At 57.8% G+C, this 21,691-nt stretch overlaps 3 protein-coding genes across 3 annotated transcripts; 2 read left to right on the top strand and 1 right to left on the bottom strand.

Annotated features, from left to right (window-relative positions):
- Positions 1-245: 245 nt before the first annotated feature.
- GIP (gastric inhibitory polypeptide) lies at positions 246-4,443 on the top strand (the record flags this gene model as incomplete). Its single annotated transcript, XM_082297269.1, has 4 exons — positions 246-325; positions 1,448-1,594; positions 1,894-2,025; positions 4,347-4,443. The coding sequence occupies 4 exons, from the start codon at positions 246-248 to the stop codon at positions 4,441-4,443; spliced, it is 456 nt and encodes a 151-aa protein (XP_082153395.1).
- A 2,033-nt stretch (positions 4,444-6,476) lies between these two features.
- SNF8 (SNF8 subunit of ESCRT-II) lies at positions 6,477-10,856 on the top strand. Its single transcript, XM_082297400.1, has 8 exons — positions 6,477-6,562; positions 7,455-7,505; positions 7,640-7,778; positions 8,023-8,127; positions 8,618-8,690; positions 9,159-9,300; positions 9,547-9,621; positions 10,718-10,856. Exons 1-8 carry the CDS (start codon positions 6,509-6,511, stop codon positions 10,853-10,855), a joined length of 777 nt encoding a protein of 258 aa, XP_082153526.1. The 5' UTR covers positions 6,477-6,508; the 3' UTR covers position 10,856.
- A 2,330-nt stretch (positions 10,857-13,186) lies between these two features.
- UBE2Z (ubiquitin conjugating enzyme E2 Z) lies at positions 13,187-20,061 on the bottom strand. The gene is made up of 7 exons (XM_082297401.1): positions 19,724-20,061; positions 17,933-18,005; positions 16,177-16,364; positions 15,562-15,673; positions 15,014-15,126; positions 14,601-14,691; positions 13,187-13,358 (listed from the first exon to the last, which is right to left on the bottom strand). The coding sequence occupies exons 1-7, from the start codon at positions 20,044-20,046 to the stop codon at positions 13,188-13,190; spliced, it is 1,071 nt and encodes a 356-aa protein (XP_082153527.1). The 5' UTR covers positions 20,047-20,061; the 3' UTR covers position 13,187.
- Positions 20,062-21,691: the final 1,630 nt, after the last annotated feature.

Here is a 21,691-nt window from a genome sequence, read left to right as displayed (position 1 = left end):
GCCGGGAATTTGGTGGTGCCGACCAAAGTTTGGGAAGCGCGGCAGGAGAAAGGTGGGAAGGAGCTTTGGGATCGAGGGAAGGATTTGCTCGGGAAGGGCGGGAGAGGGTCCGTGGGATGGAGAAGGGATTGAGGGAACGCACTGCCAGCCGCGTGCCCGATCCCCCTGGATTCACATCCCGATAATCCTGCGTGTTCCAGGCGCTGGAGATCCCCATTATCCCAAGGGAGAATCCATCCGGGAAAATGGCCCTGAGATCCTTGCGGGCGCTGCCGCTGCTGCTCGCCTCGCTGGGCGCGGTGTGCATGGAGGAGAACATCCCGGGGTGAGTGCTCGGGAAGCTCCCGCCGTGTTCGGAGCCCTTCCCCGCCCCTCCAGAGGCGGATTCCATGGAATCTTTCCATTGGCACCGCGGGTGAGGAGGTGAGAACACAACACGAGGCCCGGGGAGATCCCGGCCCGGAGCCAGGCAGGGAGCAGCGATGAGCGGCTGATAACAGCGGCTGATAACAGCGGCTGATAACGGGAGATCAAACCCCAACCCCGAGCCAGAGCCAGGCGCTCCCATGTTTTCCCTAAAATCCCACGGCTCGGGGTGAGCAGGAACGCGCTGGGATCGCGCAGGGTCAGGGGGTTGTCTGGGAACAAGGAATGAGCTCTCCAGGAGTGGGGCCGGAGGGCAGCCGGGGCTTGGAAGCTCCTGGAAACACGAGCGGATCCATAAATCAGGGCTGGGATGAGGACTTTGCCCTCTCCTCCCCTGACTCCTGCGGGAAAACTTCCCAAAAATCCCAAACAATCGGCGGCGGAGCAGCAGGAGCTGCTGCAATCCCAGGCAAGGATCAGCCCTGGAATCCCTTGGGGATTCAGGTCCCGAGGTCGTTTGTCCCCTGCCGCTCCCTCCGAGCCTCCCGGGGACACCGGGAAAGGTTTCCTTGGGAGCAGGGATGGTGCCAAATAAACCGGGAAAACAATTCCAGCCCGGCAGCAAAACCCCGGAGCAGCCAAAAAAAAACCCCAAAAGAACTAAAAAAGGGATGAGGGATTCACCAGCCTTTTCCCAGCGCTGGAATGAGCCCGGTCCCCAAAAACCTCTGGGAGAGCTGGGACCGGGCTGGGCACCGCAGGACAGCCCAGCTCCAGGGGGTGCTCCCGGTGGGATCGGGAGCGGCCAAATCCCGGTGGGATCGGGAGCGGCCAAATCCCGGTGGGATCGGGAGCGGCCAAATCCTGGTGGGATCGGGAGTGACCAAATCCCGGTGGGATGGGGAGTGATCAAATCCCGGTGGGATCGGGAGCGGCCAAATCCTGGTGGGATTGGGAGTGATCAAATCCCGGTGGGATTGGGAGTGACCAAACCCCGGTGGGATCCGTGTCCCGGTGGGATCGGCACTCACCGTGTCCCGGTGGGATCGGCACTCACCGCGTCCCGCTTTTCCCGTCCCAGTGCCAGCCTGGCCATTCCCAGTTCCAGACCAGTCCAGCGGCGCTACTCCGAGGCCACCCTGGCCAGCGACTACAGCCGGACCATGGACCACGTGCTCAAGAAGAACTTCGTGGAGTGGCTGCTGGCCAGGAGGGAGAAGAAAAGCGAGTGAGCGCCCGGAATTCCCAAATCCCGGCATTCCCAAGCTCCCAGCAGCTCGGGCGTTTTCCTCGCAGCGCCGCGGGGTTGGGGTTTTGGGGTTTTGGGGGTTTTTTTTTGTCTTTTCCCAAAGCGTGGAAGTTTCTCATCCCTCCCTCCGCGCCCCAAAGCGCCGGGGATGGAGCGGGAGGGAGCCGGGATTTGTGGAAAGGGATTTGTGGAAAAGCGACCTTCTGGCACCCTCTCGTGGCTTTTTGGGATGAGTTGGGAGGGTTTTTGGTCTTTTATTCCCGGTTTTCCTTTTCCAGCAACGTCGTGGAGCCGTTCAAGAGGGAGGCCGAGCCCCAAAAAGCGGAGGTGGATGGGGAAAAGTTGGATTTGGGAGCTCAAGGAGCCAAAGATTTCCTGGCCTGGCTTTGGAAAAACAAGGAAAACCAGAGGTGAGGTCGGGGCTAGAAAGTCGGGATGCAGGGACGAGGGGATTTGTTGGGTTTGTAGAGGATTCGGGGGATTTCAGGTTTTTTTAGAGAATTTGGGGGATTTGTTGGGTTTTTTTACAGAGTTTGGGGTAATTTTGGGGGTTTTTTTACAGAATTTGGGGGATTTATTGGGGTTTTTTAGAGAATCCGGGGGACTTGGCGTTTTTTTAGAGAATTTGGGGGATTTTGAGGTTTTTTAGAGAATTTGGGGGATTTCTTGGGGTTTTTTTTAGAGAATTTGGGGGATTTCTTGGGGTTTTTTTTAGAGAATTTGGGGGATTTCTTGGGGTTTTTTAGAGAATTCGGTCTCCAAATGTTTAAATTGCCAGAGGAAATTTTGGGGAAAAAACGTTGGAAAACGAGAGGGTTTGGATGTGAGAGGGAAAATTTCAGGGATTGGGATTTTGTGTCGTGAGCGAGGAAAAGAGCAAAGAATAAAAAACCCAACAACAACTCCTTTTTCATTTGGGAATTTCTGACGGAATATAAACGGGAAAGGGGGGGAAAAAAGGGGGATTATTTGGGAATTTGTGCAAATATCGGGACAGGCTGATCAAACCTTTTGATAAGGGTTTATCAAAGCTTTTTTTATAAGGTCAGAGCTGGGATTTTGGCCGGGGCTGGAGCCTCCTCCAAAACCCCAAAACTACCAGGATGGAGAGGCCAAAAACCCTCCTGGAAAGAAAAACCTTTTGAAAACGAGATGAAATTCCCACAAAATGTTTGGATTTGAGCAAATCAACCTCAGGGGGTAAAAAAAGAACCAAACCCCAAACCAAAAGGCCAAACAAAGCTGGTTCAGGCTCCCATTTCAAAGTCAAAGAAATGATTTTTTTTTTTTTTTTTTTTGCCTTTCTCCTTGGTTTTAGCAGGAAAAATCCCTCCTTTAAGCGTGGAACAAGGCGGGAGATGCAGGAGGAATTTCCCAGTTTGTTCCTGAACGCTGGGAGGGAACAGATTTTAATTGTTTTTTTTAAGCTTTAATCACCTGAAGAGACTTTTAAGATGTAATCACCTTAATGATGCCACGTCGTGATGGTTATTAAAGGGTGTGAGCACCCCGGGGGGGGAGGTTTGGGGATGAAATCACCTCCAAAAGATCCCAATCCCAGGAAATGAGGGGGACCCAGGGACCTGAGCCCAGTTTATGCCCCCAAATGTTCCCAACCCCCCCCCCAAAAAAAAAGCAAATTAACCCCAAATCCCAAGGAAAAACCGGTCTGGATTGGGAAAAACCCCCCAGGAAAGGGCTGAGGGCTCGTTTTGGTTTTCAGAGTGAAGGGATTTTAGGAAAACTCACGGCTGGCTGCTCCTGAGTGCTGGAACTGGGGGGAAAAGGAGAGGAAATCACTTAAAATGTGTCCAAACTTTTCCAGGGCCAATCCCGAGTGTCCTGTGGGGGGAAACAAACGGGAATTTTAACCACAGGGAGTTCTGGGATCATCACCCACAACGGGGATTTGGGGGGATTTGTACAGAATTTGGGGGGCTTTTAAAAGAATTTCGGGGGATTTGTTGTTTTTTTATAGAATTTGGGGGGATTTGTTGGGGTTTTTGTGGAATTTGGGGGAATTTGTGAGGTTTTGTACAGAATATGGGCTATTTGGGGTTTTTTTTAAATGGAATTGGGGGGTATTTGTTGGGTTTTGTACAGAATTTGGGCTATTTTTTGGGGTTTTTTAATGGAATTGGGGGTATTTGTTGGTTTTTTTACAGAATTTTGGGTATTTTGGGGTGTTTTTTACAGAATTTGGGGGATTTTGGGGGTTTTTTATGGAATTTGGGGTGGTTCGGGGCTTTTTAAAATGGAATTTGGGGGTATTTGTTGGGTTTTTTTAGAGAATTTGGGGTATTTGGGGGTGTTTTTTACAGAATTTGGGGGATTTGGGGTTTTTTTATGGAATTTGGGGGGATTTGGGGTTTTTTTATGGAATTTGAGCTGGTTTGGGGGGGTTTTAATGGAATTTGGGGGGTATCTGTTGGGTTTTGCAGCTTCTGCACCAAAACAGGTTCCGAAATGAGGGTCTGGGCTGGGGGAAAGGAGCGGATTTGTGGTTCCAGGAGGGTTTTGGGGCCAAGCCCTCAGAATATCCCAGCCCAGGATTGCCAAAATCCAAGGAATTCCCCCATTTCCCCAGGAGATGAAAGCTTTTGGGGTCTTTATCCCAGTGGGGGACACTGAAACCCAACAAAACTCGCCGGGAACTCGGGACTGGGAGAAGGGGGTGGCAAATACGGGGGTTTTCCCCACCCTTCTCCCTTTTTGTGGATTCTTTTCCCAGTTTTCCAGCTCTGGAAAGCTCCGAGGGCCTGAGGGAATTCCTGGAGCAGGAGTTTGTGGCGTGGCTGATGTCGAGTGAGCTCTGCAGGGCCACGTGAGTCCCCGGCATCCCAAAAATCCCCCCAAATTTAGGGCTTCTTTGGGATCACATTCCCGGAGAAGCTGCGGCTGCCCCATCCCTGGAGGTCTCCAAGGCCAGGGAGTGGAACTGGGTGGGATTTAAGGTTTTCCAACCCAAACTGTCCCAGGATTCTGGGATTTGAGCGGTTTTCCAAATTTATTTCAGGCCATCCCCACAACAAAAGCAGGAGAGGGCGAATTCCCAGCCATTCCTGCCCAGAGCAGGGGGGATGGAGAAGCCTTTTCCCTCCTTTTTAATGGAAAACCTGCAGCTCCTGGGATAAAACCGAGCCAAAATCCCCAAAGCCTCCGGAATCAGGAGGGAATAAATGATGTCCCATCTCCTACAGGGATAAAATCCCATTTTTAAGGGCGATTCCCCAGGGATTGATAGGAATTTCTGCTTTTCTTTCCCACTTCTGCCCTGGCAGGATGGCGTAGCTCCAGGACTCTCCTGGGAATTCCCTGCTCATCCCACGGACACGGCAGGAGGAGGAGGAAGAGGAGGAGGAGGAGGATTTTCCCTGGTCACACCACGCCCCTGGAGCGTTCTCCTCGTGAAATAAAGAGAGTTTTAATTCGAAGCTGAAACGAGCTTTGGAGGAGGCTGATGTGGGGAAGGGGTTTTAAACCCGGCTGAATTCCCAAATAAACGGCCTGGGATGGTGGAATGGGCTGGAAGGGATTCTAGAGCCCATCCAGGGACACCTCCCACTGTCCCAGGCTGCTCCAGGGATCCAGGGGCAGCTCCGGGAATTCCATCCCGACCCTTCCCCACCCTCTGAGCCCCTCTGAGCCCCCCGAAACCACCCAGAGCCCCTCAGAGCCCCCCGAAACCACCCAGAGCCCCTCAGAGCCCCCCAAAACCACCCAGAGCCCCCTCGGTCTCCTCAGAGCCCCTCAGACCCTTCAGAGCCCCCCTCAAAGGCCCCTCTGACCCCTCACAGCCCCCTTTGATCTCCTCAGGGCCCTCGAGCCCCACTTGATTCCCTCAGAACCCCCCTGGACCCCTCAGAGCCCCTTTTATCCTCTCAGAACCCCCTTTTATCTCTTCAGAACCCCCTTCATCCTCTCAGAGCCCCTTTTATCCCCTCAGAGCCCCCCTGACTACTCAGAACCCCCTTTTATCCCCTCGCAGCTCCCCTTTTATCCCCTCAGAACCCCCCTTTATCCCCTCAGAACCCCTTTTATCCCCTCAGAACCCCTTTTATCCTCTCAGAACCCCCTTTTATCCCCTCTGCTCCCCCTTTATCCCCTCAGAACCCCTTTTATCCTCTCAGAACCCCCCTTTACCCCTTCAGAACCCCCTTTATTCCCTCAGAACCCCTTTTATCCTCTCTGCTCCCCCTTTATCCTCTCAGAACCCCCTTTATCCCCTCAGAACCCCCCTTTATTCCCTCAGAACCCCCTTTTATCCCCTCAGCTCCCCCTTTATCCTCTCAGAACCCCCTTTATCCCCTCGCAGCTCCCCTTTAACTCCTCAGACCCCCCTTTATCCCCTCAGAACCCCCCTTTATCCCCTCAGAACCCCCTTTATCCCTCAGAACCCCCCTTTATCCCCTCAGAACCCCCTTTATCCCTCAGAACCCCCCTTTATCCCCTCAGAACCCCCTTTATCCCCTCAGAACCCCCCTTTATCCCCTCAGAACCCCCTTTATCCTCTCAGAACCCCCCTTTATCCTCTCAGAACCCCCCTTTATCCCCTCAGAACCCCCCCTTTATCCCCTCAGAACCCCCCCTTTATCCCCTCAGAACCCCCCTTTATCCCCTCAGACCCCCCCTTTATCCCCTCAGAACCCCCCCTTTATCCCCTCAGAACCCCTTTTATCCCCTCAGAACCCCCTTTTATCCCCTCCGAACCCCCTTTATCCCCTCAGAACCCCCCGCTCCCCACCGGCGCTGCCGCCATCCCTCAGTGAATGGGGGGGGGGGGGAGCCCTGAGGGGGAGCCGCGGCCCCGCCCCCTCCGCGCGCGGCGCCGTCCGATGACGTCACCCCGCCGGTGCGGTGACGTCAGGCGGCGGCGGCGGGGCCGGTTCCGGGATGCACCGGCGGGGGGTGGGCGCGGGGGCCATCGCCAGGAGGAAACTGACCGAGGTACGGCCGGACAGCGGCACCGGGCCGCGGGCACACGGCTGCCGAGCGGCCGGGGAGCCGCCCTGGGCGCCGGGGAGCGGCCGGGGAGCGGCGCGGGGGTGTCAGTCGGTGCTGGGGGGCGGTCTCAGGGTGCTCAGTTTGGGGTGGGGGTCCCTTGGTACCGTGGGAAGGGGGTCAGGGCCGCGAGTTTGGGGTGAGGGGAGCTGCCCGGAGCCCCAGTTTGGGGGGAGGGTGATGCCTTTTCTTGGTCTTAAAATCAAGAGGCACACACGGTTAGAAGGGGAAAAGGGATTTTACCTTGGGATTTATTTGAAGGATCCTTAGGTGCACACGGCCAGGTCGAATGCATCGAGATGCACCCCCCGAGTCTATCCCTGTGTCTGTCCCTGCCCCCAACATTGGGTAGAACATTCTAGGTGTTACTAATTAGCAGATCTATCAAAGATTCCCCAATGAGAGGCTCGAGTGAGGCCCCCTCCCCGAGGAACCTTCCCTGGATGGTTCTATCTTGGTTTACAGGATGTGTTCTGGAGAGCACCTTGGGCTCTGGGGCACGCTGATCCCTGGCCACGAAGCTTCTCAAATGTTGAGTCTCTGAGCTTGACAAACAAGGCCAAGAATGGGGGCAAAAAGCACTGGGAATACAGAAGTTGTAAAAGGGTAGAACGGGGGATAAAAGAAAAGGCAAAAATCTTCATGGCATGAAGGGAACTGCCAGGGTCTGTTGGTGCCGTGGGAATGGGATCAGAGCCCCAAAATCTCGGCTGGGGGAACGTCCAGGCTCCCCTGGTGCCGTGGGAGAGGGGTCAGGACCGGCAGGTCCCTCGTGGGGACGGTGGGTTCGGGATTCTCCTGCCCTTCCTGCCGCCCTCATCCCGGTTTCCTCCCGCAGGCCAAGTACAAGGAGCGAGGGACGGTGCTGGCCGAGGATCAGCTGGCCCAGGTGGGGATTCCCCCTGGGATGGGGCCGGGCTCTGGCTCCCCTTCCCTTCCCCATCCCCACCCAGAGCCTTTTCCATCACCACTGCCCCGTCCTGTCCGTGCTCTGATCCCGGCTTTCCCCCGCATTCCCCGCAGATGTCCAAGCAGCTGGACATGTTCCGGACCAACCTGGAGGAGTTTGCCAGCAAACACAAGCAGGAGATCCGGAAAAACCCGGAATTCCGGGTGCAGTTCCAGGACATGTGCGCGACCATCGGCGTGGATCCCCTGGCGTGTGAGGAGGAGCGGGCTCGGCGCCGAAGGATTCCTCCCGCTCTTCCCAGCTGGAGCTGCTGGAAGCTCTCCTGGAGCTGCTCCTCTTCCTTGGGAATTGCGGGATGATCCCTCTTTGCTTGAAGGGTGGGGGGAGAACGGGGGGAAACCCCAAATCCGAGCGCTCCGGCGAGGTTTGTGCGCGGGAGCTGCTGCGGGAAGGATTTTTCCCAGCGCTCCAAGCCCTTCTCCCTCTCCCTTCCCAGCTGGCAAAGGGTTCTGGTCGGAGATGTTGGGGGTTGGAGACTTCTACTACGAGCTGGGGGTGCAGATCATCGAGGTGTGCCTGGCTCTGAAGCACCGCAACGGAGGTGAGGATCCAGCCCGGGCATTCCCAGCCTTCCCTGTGGGAAAGGTGCTGCATCCCATGGGATGTTCCCGCTGGGATCCCTTACTGGCACTGATTCTGTCTCTGCTGCCCCACCCAGGCCTGGTTTTGTTTGTTGGTTTGGAAATGCCCGGTTCTGCCCCGTTCGGGGAGCACAGATCCACGCCGGGATCCCGGTGAGGAGCAGGGATCGATCCCAAGGAATGCCGGTCCCTGGTGGAGCCGGGCAGTGGGATCGGGTCCGAGGGATCCCAGTGATCTCCAGAGGGTTGGGATTCACAGAGAGTGGATTTTCTTCACGCCAGGGATGGGCTCCAGCAGAGCCAGGGGAACCCGAATCCCATAAATCCGTGGGAAAAGGCGTCACTGCGCTGGGAAGGGATTTGGGGGCTCGTGCCACTTCTGGGATCAGGGAACAGCCGCCGGAGGAGCCCTGGCCTGGGAATAAATTCCCAACTCCCTCTCCTTCCCAGGCCTGATAACCCTGGAGGAGCTCCAGCAGCAGGTGCTGAAGGGAAGAGGGAAGTTTGCCCAGGACGTCAGCCAGTGAGTGGCCGGGAATGTGCCGGGAAGCGGGAATCCCACGGAATTCGGGGCAGGAAAAGGGGGGATTCATTGGGAGGCTCCGAATTTTGTAGCGCTGGAGCCAGCACTGCTTGATGCACAATTCCTGCTGCTGGTTTGCTCTGGGATCCTCAGGGATCGTTGCCTGGAGCTGGAGACAACCTTTTCCCTAAAAATCCAGCCCCGGGAGGATTTTTCCCACTGGAGCTGCGAGGAACGGGCGGATAAAGGTCCCAAGAGAAGCAGATTTTTAGGACAAAACCCCCATTTTTGGGGCTGAACCTTCAAGTTCATCCATTGTGTCCAGATGCCAAAAATCCCAATCCCAGATTCCCTTCTAAAAAACCATTCCCAGCTTTTCCCAGCGCAGGGGCTCCCAGGGGCTCTCCCTGATTGCCAGGAGCTGGAACTGCAGCTCGGGAAGCTCTGAGTGCCTCTGCCCCTCCCCAGGGATGATTTGCTCAGGGCCATCAAGAAGCTGAAGGTGCTGGGGAACGGATTCGGGCTCATCCCGGTGGGGGGAACGTTCCTGGTGCAGTCGGTGCCGGCGGAGCTGAACATGGATCACACCGTTGTCCTGCAGCTGGCAGAGGTGCGGATTTCTCCTGGAAAAGGGCTGGGAAGGAGGAATTGGTGCTTCCAGGATGGGGAATCGGGCTGGGATCGGGCCCGTGGGTGAGGCTGTGCCCGCGCTGCCGGAGCGTGGATTTAACTCGGGATAAAAATCAGCCGGAATTTGCAGCTTCCATAAAAAGCTGGGATCGGACCGAACTGGGATGAGAGCGAACTGTCCCCATGGCCTGGAGTCCTGACGGGATTTTCCCTCTTCTTTTCCCAGAAAAAGGGGTTTGTGACGGTCAGCGAGATCCGGGCCAGCCTCAGGTGGGAGACGGAGAGAGCGAGGCAGGTGCTGGTGAGTGGGAATGGGAATGGGAATGGGGATGGGGATGGGGAACTGGGAATGGGGATGGGGAACTGGGAATGGGAACCGGGAATGCGGATGGGGAACTGGGAATGAGGAACTGGGAATGGGGAACCGGGAATGGGGAACTGGGAATGGGGATGGGAACTGGGAATGGGGAACCGGGAATGGGAACTGGGAATGGGAACTGGGAATGAGGAACCGGGAATGGGGAACTGGGAATGAGAACCAGGAATGGGGAATGGGCACTGGGAATGGGGAACCGGGAATGGGAATGGGGATGGGGAACTGGGAATGGGGAACCGGGAATGGGGAACTGGGAATGAGAACCAGGAATGGGGATGGGAACTGGGAATGGGGAACCGGGAATGGGGAACTGGGAATGAGAACCAGGAATGGGGAATGGGGAACTGGGAATGGGGAACTGGGAATGGGAACTGGGAATGGGAATGGGGAATGGGAATGGGAACCAGGAATGGGGATGGGAAATTGGGAATTGGAGTGGAAGTGGGAAACTGGGAGTGGGGATGGGAAATTGGGAGTGGGAAATTGGGAAATTGGGAATGGGAAATTGGGAAACTGGGAATGGGGATGGGAATGGGAATGTCCCAGTCCCAAGGCAGAGCACGCTCGGTGTAAACAGGCACTGGGGAAGGCAGAATTCCAGAGCTGCAGAGATTCCTTGGGTTTCACTCATTTCCCTGAAAATTCCTTGGGATGGTTGGGGTTGGATGGACCTTAAATCCCACCCTGGGAACACCTCCCACGATCCCAGGCTGCTCCAGCCTGGCCTGGGGCACTCCCAGGGATGGGGCAGCCACAGATTCTCCGGGAATTCCATCCCAGCCCCTCCCCACCCTCACAGGGAAAGATTTATTCCCAAAATCCCATCCAGTCCTCCCCTCTGGCACTTCAAATCCGTTCCCTCTTGTCCTAAAAACCATCACCATCAGCCCGAGTTCCCTTCCCTGGAATAACACTGGGGTCACTGTGGGGTCAGGCTTTGTCGGGAGCAGCTCCTCGGCTCATTCCCAGCTCATTCCCAGTTCCACTCCCAGCTCACTCCCAGTTCCCTGCTGGTTTCCAGGAGCACCTGCTGAAGGAAGGGATGGCCTGGCTGGACACGCAGGCCCCAGGAGAGCCCCAGTACTGGCTGCCCGCCCTCTTCACGGAGCTCTGCTCCCAGGAAATCACTCCTGAGGAAGCCAAGGAGGCGATTCCATGACTGGAATTCCGGCTGGAATCCTCGGGAGGCTCCTCCAAGGCCCGGAAGCACCGGGACAGCGGGACTGGAAATAAAGAGTTTTGTACAAAAATGATTGAGCTTGGGAAGTTGCCCTGGATCCATCCCTGCTGGATTCACTCCCTGGGTTCGGGTGGAAATGCTGCTGCTGGAAAATGAGCAAAGGGAGCGCAGTCTCAGAGGATGCAGGTGGGATTTGCCCTGGGAAATGGGACTTTGGCTCTGGAATTTTGCCTCCCAGCAGTGGGAAAACTGCTCTGTAGCACCTCTGAAGTCGTTATTCCAGGAGGATTCCCACTAAGGAACAGCACAGGCTCCGTTCTGCCAAAACAAAACTTTATTGCACAAAAAAAAAAAACAAACCAAAAAAACAAAAAAAGGAAAAAAAAAAACAAAAAAAAGGAAAAAAAAAAAACCAAACCCAAACTAAAACAAAACAAAGAATCTTATGTACAATAGATACAAACAAAGATCTCCGAGTGACTCTTGTGCATATATTTGTTTGTTTTTTCAACTCCATTTAAGTCTAAAAATCTGGTTCTGCTAAAACATCTCTGCCTACAGCAGTGGCTCGAGGATTGTCACTGGGGACGGGGCCACGAGGGACAGACGCTCCCTACGAGCTGAGCTGGGGGAGCAGAGCCGGGATAAGGCATTTTCCAAGCATTTTCCAGGCATTTTCCAGGCATTTTCCAGGCATTTTCCGTTCCTGGGATGCCGGAAAAGCTCCACAGGCGCCGCCCCCGGGGCCGGGACAGCGCCAGCCCCGCCCCGGCGCTGCTCGGGTGACAAAGGTGACAAAAGGTGACAAAAAGTGAGGAGGTGGCGCCTCTTCCCAAGCTGATCCCGAATTCCTTCACCCTCCGGGTGTGGCAGAGCCTCCCCTCAAGGGTTAAATCCAAAGCGGCCCCCGGGGGACTTGGATAAAGGGGGAAAAAAACCCCCAACTTGTTCAGCCACACCGGAATCCCTGAATTTTCCACCTTTGTGCCCAGTCCTGGCAGGGCTGAGGGGAATCCCAAATCATCCCAAGGGGGTTTCTGCTCCTCCCGGCCCTGCTGCCCTCAGGACGAGGATCCCGGCCTGGGAAGTTCTCCCAGCACCAGCCAGAATCTGAACTGGGGCCAAACTGGTGGGGAGGAAACCGGGAGAGGGCGGAATGTGCAACTTGGTGCTCGGCTTTCCGTCAAAGCTCCCGAAAAAACTGCTGGGATGGGGGGAGAAATAAAGGTAACGAAGCTCTTAATTAACCAAACTCTGCTCCAGTCCATCCTCCCGGGCTCAGCTCCCTGGGAAATGTGGAATTTCCCACCTGGGGGGACGGCACAGCCGCCTCTCCCAGGGGTGACCGACACTCACGGGACAAACCCTGCTCGAAACAGTCCAAATGCTCCCCAGAAATGTGGGATTTTACAACGTTTGGCAAAGGAATTTGTCCCTCACGACTCTGGAAATCCCCCTGGGAATTGGGAATTGTCCGGGGTGGCAGCAGGGAGGGAGGGAAAGGAAAGGTGACACTGACTCCAAGGGGGGAGCAGAGAATTCCAGGTGAGGAAAAACGGCTCCAGCAGAAGAAAAAAATCCTCCTCAAACGCTACATCCAAACCAAGACGTGACAGAAACAATACACAAAGCCATCTGCTAAAGTGCCCCCCTCCTCATCCTCCCTTTCCCAAACCTCCAGGATGGATCCACGGATTCCTGCGGTTCCCTCTTTCCACACCCGAAGTCTCCAAAGCGCCCCAGGGCTCGAGGGAAGCTTTGGGGAGGGAGCCCGAATGCCAGCAGTGCTCTTTTATCTTTGGTCTGCCTAGAAAAAGACATCAGGGAGGCTCCAGCTCTCCCAGATTTCACCTGGACACACCCTGGACTCATCCAAGCACTCCCACGGCTCCGGGGAAGGGCTCCCTCCCTGCCTAGGAACAGAAAAGCTCTCGAGGATTTGCAGTCTAGAGCTCATTCTTTAATCAAATGGAGAAAAAAAACCTGGAAAACCAAAAAAAAAAAAACCAAAAAACCAAAAAAAAAAAACCCCAAAAAAACCCCCAACCAGTGTAGGTGTTCTCCAAAAAAAAAACAATGACCTGATGCCACATGCCAGGAAGTACCTTTGTCCAAGAGGAGCCTGTCCCAAGCTCGGATTTTTCCCATTTTCCCCTGGGGAATTCTCTCGGGAGTTCTCCTCGCCATCCAGCGGAGCAGTGGAGGAGGGAGGGAGGGAAGCAGGAGCATCCCCGCAGCTTTCCCTGCCCTGGCCTGGCTTTGGTGGAGTCTCCGGGGCCCTGGGCCGGGCGCAGACGCCGCTGGAGCTCCCTCAGGCTTTGGAGCAGCCCTGAGTGTCCGTCTCTGGCTCCGAGGAGCTGCTCTCCGAGTCCATCTCGGCGCTCTCCTGCTGGTGCTTGTCCTGCAGCCGCTGCCGGATCCCCTGCAGGCGCAGCAGCAGCGCCTGGTAGTCGAAGTGGCCTCGCTTTTCCCCGAAAGGATCCTGGGAAAAAACAACACCGGGGATGAGCCTCGCGATGCGGGGAGTTACCGTGGGGAGCGGTGATGGGGTGAAACGGGAAAAAATCCCAGGGTTAAATCCCATCCTGGGGTGGATCCTGTCCTTAAATCCCCCCTGGAGAGGATCCTTAAATTCCTCCTGGAGCTGTGGATCCCATCCTTAAATTCCCCCTGGAGAGGGTCCTTAAATTCCCACTGGAGCTGTGGATCCCATCCTTGAATTCCCCCTGGAGAAACTCCTTAAATTCCCCCTGGAGCTGTGGATCCCATCCCTAAATTCCCCCTGGAAAAACTTAAATTCCCCCTGGAAAAACTCCTTAAATTCCTCCTGGAGCTGTGGATCCCATCCTTGAATTCCCCCTGGAGAGGGTCCTTAAATTCCTCCTGGAGCTGTGGATCCCATCCTTGAATTCCCCCTGGAGAAACTCCTTAAATTCCCCCTGGAGAGGGTCCTTAAATTCCTCCTGGAGCTGTGGATCCCATCCTTGAATTCCCCCTGGAGAGGGTCCTTAAATTCCCCCTGGAGCTGTGGATCCCATCCTTGAATTCCCGCTGGAAAAACTCCTTAAATTCCCCCTGGAGCTGTGGATCCCATCCTTGAATTCCCGCTGGAAAAACTCCTTAAATTCCCACTGGAAAAACTCCTTAAATTCCTCCTGGAGCTGTGGATCCCATCCTTAAATTCCCCCTGGAGAAACTCCTTAAATTCCCCCTGGAGAGGGTCCTTAAATTCCTCCTGGAGCTGTGGATCCCATCCCTAAATTCCCCCTGGAAAAACTCCTTAAATTCCCCCTGGAGCTGTGGATCCCATCCTTGAATTCCCCCTGGAGAAACTCCTTAAATTCCCCCTGGAGAGGATCCTTAAATTCCCCCTGGAGCTGTGGATCCCATCCTTGAACTCCCCCTGGAAATCTCCTTAAATTCCCCCTTCCTGCCTGACACCGAATCCAGGTGAAACCAAACCCAATTCCAGGGCTGGGAGAAGCCCCTGGAGAGAGTCTCAGCTCCAGGCTTTGTAAAGCTGAGCCTGGAGAAGATCCTGAGTGCATTCCCTGTGGATTACCCACCAGAACCTCCCGGCTCCACGGCTGATCCAAGGCGGGATACGGATTCCACGGCACGACCCAGGTGCAGATGTGCTGCACATCTGTCTCCAAGCACAGATCCTGACCCAAAACCTCTCCCAGACCTTTCCCTCCAGCCGTGTCTTGGGGCCAGCACTCACCTGCATGGTCTGGCCCTGCAGGTACAGCCTCTCTTTGCACACCCCCTCGTAGAAGTCGTAGTATTCCATGAAGGATTTCTCCATGACGCCCCTGCGACAGGCGGAGAGGGCAAACGGTCACGGCGGCCCCGTGGCCAGCCACGGGACAGCCTGGCTGTCCCCACAGGGCTGCAGGGAGGGGACAGAGCCCGGATCTGAGGGGGATCTTCCCTCCAGAAATTGGGTTTTTCCCTGGCACACGAGGCCCGTTGGTTCCCAAATCCAGGCGGAGCTCGGTGCCACACCCCACCCCCCACAGCCCCGTGCAGCTCCCGGGATCCGCCCCCACGGAGCCGAGCAAGCCCAGGCATTTGGGGAAAAACAGCTGGAAAATGGGTGCTGCTGCCTCCCCCCGAGGCCCTGCCCATCCCTACCGGAGGGGCTCGGGACAGGGACACTTCCCCTCGAGCATGTCACACACAGCCACGCGGATGGTCTCGTGCCGGATGCACTCGTTGTAGTTCTTGCTGTCCCCGGGGTGCCGCTCCTGGAAAACCATTGGGGATGGTGGGGGCAGATCCCAGCCCTGCATCCCTGCTGAGCGCTCCCGATCCCACATTCCATCCCTCCTGTCCATTCCACATCCCAAATTCCATCCCTGCTGAGCGCTCCAGATCCCACATTCCATCCCTCCTGTCCACTCCACATCCCAGCTCTGCATCCCTCCTGACCACTCCAAATCCCAGATTCCATCTCTCCTGTCCACTCCAAATCCCAGCTGTGCCAGAGTAAGAGAGAGCTGGGAAAGAGCCCAGTGACCCCAATCCCAGGCTGGGATCTGCCCCAGGAGCTGGGAAAGAGCCCAGTGATCCCAGTCCCAGGCTGGGATCTGCCCCAGGAGCTGGGAAAGAGCCCAGTGATCCCAGTCCCAGGCTGGGATCTGCCCCAGGAGCGAGGTGTGGAGGGAGGCTGAGGCTCTCACCTGCTCGAAGCCTGGCTCGTTGTGATAAGGGTTCTCGGTCATCAGGGACTGGATGGAGATAAGGACCGAGGAGATGCTCTGGGCCGGGCTCCAGGCAGGGCCTGTCCACGTGCTGGGGCAGGAGAGCACAAAACCAGCAATTAATTAATGAATTAATGAATGAATGGTGGCCCAGGGAGCATCATCCCTCCAACAGCAGAGCCCAAAACTCCTGTGGGACCACAGCTGGATCTGAGGGAATTGCACAGGAAAGGGACTGCAGCCCCCCCTGGGCAGAAACTCCAGTGCTCAAGCCCTCCTTCCGTGAAGAATTCTTTCCTGATGTTTCCATGACTCCAGAACCATGGAATCCCAGAACCACGGAACCCCAGGAACCAGCGAGGTTGGAAAAGCCCCTTGCAGACCCACCCAGCCCACCCCACGACCCAACCCCTCCTCACCAACCAAACCCCGGCCCCGAGTGCCACCTCCAGGCTCTGCCCAACCCCGTGCAGACGATTCCAGTGCCCAACCACTCCGCCAGCGAGGAATTTTTTCCTGATGTTTCGCCCAAACTTCCCCTGGCACGGCTCGAGCCGTGTCGTGGCGCGTTCCCGGGAGCGGAGCCGCCCTTACCCCAGGATGCTCAGGCAGACCTTCCCGTTGCGGTAGAAGTTGGGGTTGAACCTCACGGTGTTGTTGCCCGTGGTCATCAGCTTGACGCGGGGCGGGTGGATGGGGTAATCCGGGGGGCAGCGGAACAGGAACAGGAAGAAGCCGCCCTCGTAGGGGGTGTCGAAGGGGCCGGTGATCAGCGCGTGGATCTGCGAAACAGCGGCGGCCGGCTCGCCCTGGGCTCCCGATCCCGCATCCCATCCCTGCTGAGCGCTCCAGATCCCACATTCCATCCCTGCTGAGCGCTCCAGATCCCACATTCCATCCCTGCTGAGCGCTCCCGATCCCGCATTCCATCCCTGCTGAGCGCTCCCGATCCCGCATCCCATCCCTGCTGAGCGCTCCCGATCCCGCATTCCATCCCTGCTGAGCGCTCCCGATCCCACATTCCATCCCTGCTGAGCCCTCCTGATCCCGCATTCCATCCCTGCTGAGCGCTCCTGATCCCACATTCCATCCCTCCTGAGCGCTCCCGATCCCACATTCCATCCCTGCTGAGCCCTCCTGATCCCGCATTCCATCCCTGCTGAGCCCTCCCGATCCCGCATCCCATCCCTGCTGAGCGCTCCCGATCCCGCATTCCATCCCTGCTGAGCCCTCCCGATCCCGCATTCCATCCCTGCTGAGCCCTCCTGATCCCGCATTCCATCCCTGCTGAGCGCTCCTGATCCCGCATTCCATCCCTCCTGAGCGCTCCAGATCCCACATTCCATCCCTGCTGAGCCCTCCCGATCCCGCATCCCATCCCTGCTGAGCGCTCCCGATCCCGCATTCCATCCCTGCTGAGCGCTCCCGATCCCGCATTCCATCCCTGCTGAGCGCTCCAGATCCCACATTCCATCCCTCCTGAGTGCTCCAGATCCCACATTCCATCCCTGCTGAGCGCTCCCGATCCCACATTCCATCCCTCCTGAGCCCTCCTGATCCCACATTCCATCCCTGCTGAGTGCTCCAGATCCCACATTCCATCCCTGCTGAGCGCTCCCGATCCCACATTCCATCCCTGCTGAGCGCTCCAGATCCCACATTCCATCCTCCTGAGTGCTCCCGATCCCACATCCCATCCCTCCTGTCCACTCCACATCCCATATTCCATCCCTGCTGTCCACTCCAAATCCCACATTCCATCTCTCCTGAGCACTCCCCATCCCAGCTGTCTCTCTGTCCCTGACCAGCATTCCCAAATCCTCCTCAGAGCCTCTTCCCGGGAATGTGCAGCCACTGCTGCACCCTCCCGCCTCCCCTCACCCACTGTGTCCCCCTCCTGTCCCACACTCCCAAACACGGGATCTTGGAATGCTCTGGGATGGAAGGGACATTAAATCCCATCCAGCTCCATCCAGGGCCACCTCCTGCTATCCCAGGGTGCTCCAGCCTGGCCTTGGACACTTCCAGGGATCCAGGGGCAGCCACAGCCAGGAATTCCTCCCCAGTGTCCCATCCAGCCCTGCCCTATTCCAGTGGGAAGCCATTCCCTGTGTCCCGTCCCTCCAGCCCCTGTCCCCAGTCCCTCTCCAGCTCTCCTGGAGCCCCTCCAGGCCCTGCAAGGGGCTCTCCCATTTAACCCCATCCCAACACCCCCAGGAAAGCCGGAGCCTTGCTGCTCCCTCATCCCGCCTTCTGCCAGGACACTAAGGGAACATTCCAGCTGGGAAACCACCCCAAAAACCCCAGAGAGCCCCGCAGGGAGGAGGAGGAAGCTCCAAACCTTCCTTACCTTGGTCATGTCGTGGGGATCAGGCACAACGAACATTCCTGGGGGTGGCTCCTTGTAAATAGACATGATATCCCTGGAAAAGGGAACAGGAATCAGCTGGGATCGCCCTGGGATGGGCCCGGGGGACAAATCCCTGCAGGGCTGCAAAGGGACAGACTTTTAAACTGGGATTTGGGAGGTTTTGTGCTGGCTCCGAGTGGTTCTTGGAGGAGCTCCTTTAATTGATCCCCAAAACACGGGCGAGGCATTCCAGAGGCACCGAGCACACCTGGATGAGCTCACAGCTGGGATTCTGCCACCTCCAGCACCCCGAATTAAAATCAAATGAAATCCCCACCGTGAATTCCCCTCGGGAACTCGTCCCCAACTTCTCTCAGGTGAGGTTTGGGATTTCACCTCTCCCTGCCGAGGTTTTCCCTCCTCACACCCGGATATTTCCAGGAGCCCTTTCTCCCCTGAGTCATTTATTCTCCCCAAGCCGTGACTCAACCGCTCCCGGGAATGTTTTGCTCCGATGAATTTGGGGTTAAAGGATCAGGGCACGGATTCCAGAGCTCCCAGGGAGCTTCTTCCCCTCCCAAACCTCATCCCAACAACCTTGTTCTCCAAGAACTCAGAGCAAACGAACCAAAACCCAACAAATCCCCTCCAACTCCACGCAGATCACGGATAAACCATTAAATTCCATCCTCCCAACCCTTTCTCCCACAGTCAGAGCTTCCCACTCCACCTCTCTTCCCCTTTGGGAAGCGGCCAGAGCTCAGGGAGGCTTCAAGGGGAGAGCAGCAGGAGAAGCCTCTCCCTTCCCTTCCGTGGGGAGCTCCGGGCTGGAAACTTCCCAAAAACCTGGTGCCACCTCTGGGAGACATTATCCAAGCTCCAGAGATGAGCAGGAGCCTGGCAGGCAGAAATTCCTGCTCCAAGGGAGAGGGACTTGGTGAATCAGAGCCAGCGTTGGGAGCGCCCGAGCTGATCCCTCATCCCAAAGGGGATCCTGGAAAGCTCAGGGCGGCCACACGGGTGGGCACTGCCAGGAAAGAGGGGGAGTGTGGGCAGCTTTGGGTAGAAATATCTTCATTTGGTCATCGTGGGGCTGAGGAGCCGGATCCCATCCCAGATTGAACGGGGGGCTGCCAGCGACGCCGAGGGCGGGATTAGCACCAAGGAATTCTGCTGGGAGACAGCCCAGGGGTGGCACAGGGGGACCCCAGGGGTGGCAGCTGTGACACCCATCCCCACCCAAACAGCTGGGCAGGGACATCCCAGCCTGGGAATTCCAGGCGGTTCTGGACAGGGCTTGGAACAACCTGGGATAGAGGAAGGTGTCCCTGCCCAAGGCCCCTTCCAACCCAAACCTGCCCGGGATTCCGGGATTCCAGGGCATGGCAGGGACCGGGGGCTGTGCCCAGGAAGATCCCGGGGCACGGGGAGGGACCGGGGGCTGTGCCCAGGAGGATCCCGGGGCACCGGCAGGGACCGGGGGCTGTGCCCAGGAGGATCCCGGGGCACCGGCAGGGACCGGGGGCTGTGCCCAGGAGGATCCCGGGGCACCGGCAGGGCCCGGGGGCTGTGCCCAGGAGGATCCCGGGGCACCGGCAGGGCCCGGGCGCTGTCCCCGGGCTCGTCCCCGGGTCCCCATCGCGGCTGCCGAGGGTCGGTGCGGCCCAGGGCCCGTTACCGGCCGGCGGGGCCGAGCCGAACGCCCCGGCCGCGCTCCGGCCTCGCTCCGTGCCCGGGGCAGGGCGGCCCAGGCCCGGGCCCCGCGGTGCCGGTACCGGCGGCTCCGCTCACCGTTTGATCCGCAGCAGGCAGGCCGGGCTGGGCCGCTCGCTGTCCCAGTCGCCGCTGACCGTGGGGTCCCAGAAGGCGGAGTGCGTGAGGAGCGCGGCCCCCGCCGCCGCCGCCGCCATCGGGGCGCCGCCGCTCCCGGGGGCCACGCCGGTGCCGGGCGCCGCGGCCGCGCCGAAGCCCGCCGCCGCCCAGAGCTCGGCGGGGATGAAGACGCCGGGGGTCCCCGCGGCTCCGGCGGCGCTGGGGGAGGCGCTGCCGCCGCCCGCCGCCAGCACCGCGGCCGGGGCCGGGGCCGCGTCCTCGGCCGCCGGGCTCTCCGCCATTGCGGCCTCGGCCCGCGCCGCTTCCGGGACTCCGCACCACCGAGGCGCGCGGCCAGAGCGGCCCCGCGCCGCCCACGCTCCCCGCCCCCGGGCACCATAGAGAGTGTGGCGGAGCGGCTCTTCCGCAGAGGCGCCTTGGCGGTAAGGGAGAGGGGAAGCTGCGACAGCGCCCCCTGGTGTGGAGGAGGTCTGGCGGCCCGGAGGGAAAAAGGGGAGTTGGGGATTTTTGGGGATTTTTGGGGAAAGAGAGCGTTTAAAGAACGGCGGACGAAAAAGCGTGGGGAAGACCTCTGGGATCGGCACTCGCCACGGGCCCGAGGCTGCCAGAGCTCAAGGAGTGTTTGGACAACGCCCTCAGGGAGGCCCAGGGGGGGATTTTGTGCAGGGCCGGGGTTGGACTGGATGATCCCGGCTGGATCCTTTCCCACCCGGGAGATTCGCTGGTTCTGAGATGATCCAATCCAACCGCTGCCGTGGCCTCGCTCACCCACGTCCCCAGGTGCCACATCCACAGGGATTTTAAACCCACCAGGGACGGGGCCTCCATCAGGGCCCTGGGCAAGCTGTGCCAGGGCTGGACCCCCTTCCAGCAGGGAATTTTTCCCAAAAATTCCAACCTAAACATTTTCTGGCACAACTTGAGGCTGTTTCCTGTCATCCTGTTTGTTGGGAAAAGAGGCTGAGACCCTTCAGGGAAGTGCCAGACGGGGCTCAGGGTGCTGGGGACACAGGGAAGGGGTTGATCCCGGGTTTGATCCCAGGTTTGATCCCGGCACTGGGATCAGGCAGCACCCAGGGGGTTCCCATGCCCAGCACCCTCAGGATGGAAAACAGGCGGATCAGAGAGGTGTGAGAGGGAAAAAAAGGAACATTCCTGGTGCTCCCAGGGACCCCGGAGCTCTTCCTGGGCTCTCCCAGGACCATCCCAACCCTACAACAGCCCCAGCCCTGCCTGAGGCACTCGGTGCCGTCCGCAGTTCCAGCTCCAAGGTCGCTCTTGCTTTCCAGGGATACGAGGAGCTCCTTTTCCAGTTTCCCAGCAGTCGGGGAGGGTAACTGTAACTCCTCACCCCGGGTAACAGTGTTCTTCTCCCGGACACCCGCCAGGATTCCCAAAGCCCCGGGATCAGTTCACACCATCCTGCCCAGAATCCAGGGAATTCTCCCTCTCCAGTTCAGCGAGTGTCCCCCGAATTCCTTCTGCCCTCACAGCCAAATTTCACCAGATCTTGGGAGATTTTTGAGGCAGATTCTCCTCACCCCCTTCCCTTCACGGGAATTCCAAGCAGATCCGTCCATCCCTGTGTCCCATTCCCATTCCCAGGAATGTGCTCCCAGCCCCGGGAAGGTCACAGCCACTGCCAGAGCCTTTGGGCACAAGCAGTGGCTGCATTAATTTAATTACCCAAAGCAGGTAATGAGCCAAGATCCCTCAGGGCTGCCCTTCCTTAAAGGTGCAGCTGCCTCACCCCAAATCCCGGGATTCAGGTGGGATTGGGGAATTTCTCCTCCCTGGTCTACTCCAGGCTTTTAAGGGGATGAGGCATGGAAGAGGTGGAGGATAAAAAGCCCCTGAGCCGTGGGGTTTTGTGGGAATTTGGCTTTGAGGAGGGACACGGACAGCGTGACCTTGAGACCTCCGTGG

This window comes from Coloeus monedula (genome assembly GCF_965178545.1).
Source record: "Coloeus monedula genome assembly, chromosome: 26".
In the NCBI taxonomy this organism is placed as follows: Eukaryota; Metazoa; Chordata; class Aves; order Passeriformes; family Corvidae; genus Coloeus; species Coloeus monedula.
The sequence above is the reverse complement of the archived record's forward strand: the minus strand, read 5'-3'. Positions and strand labels throughout refer to the sequence as shown.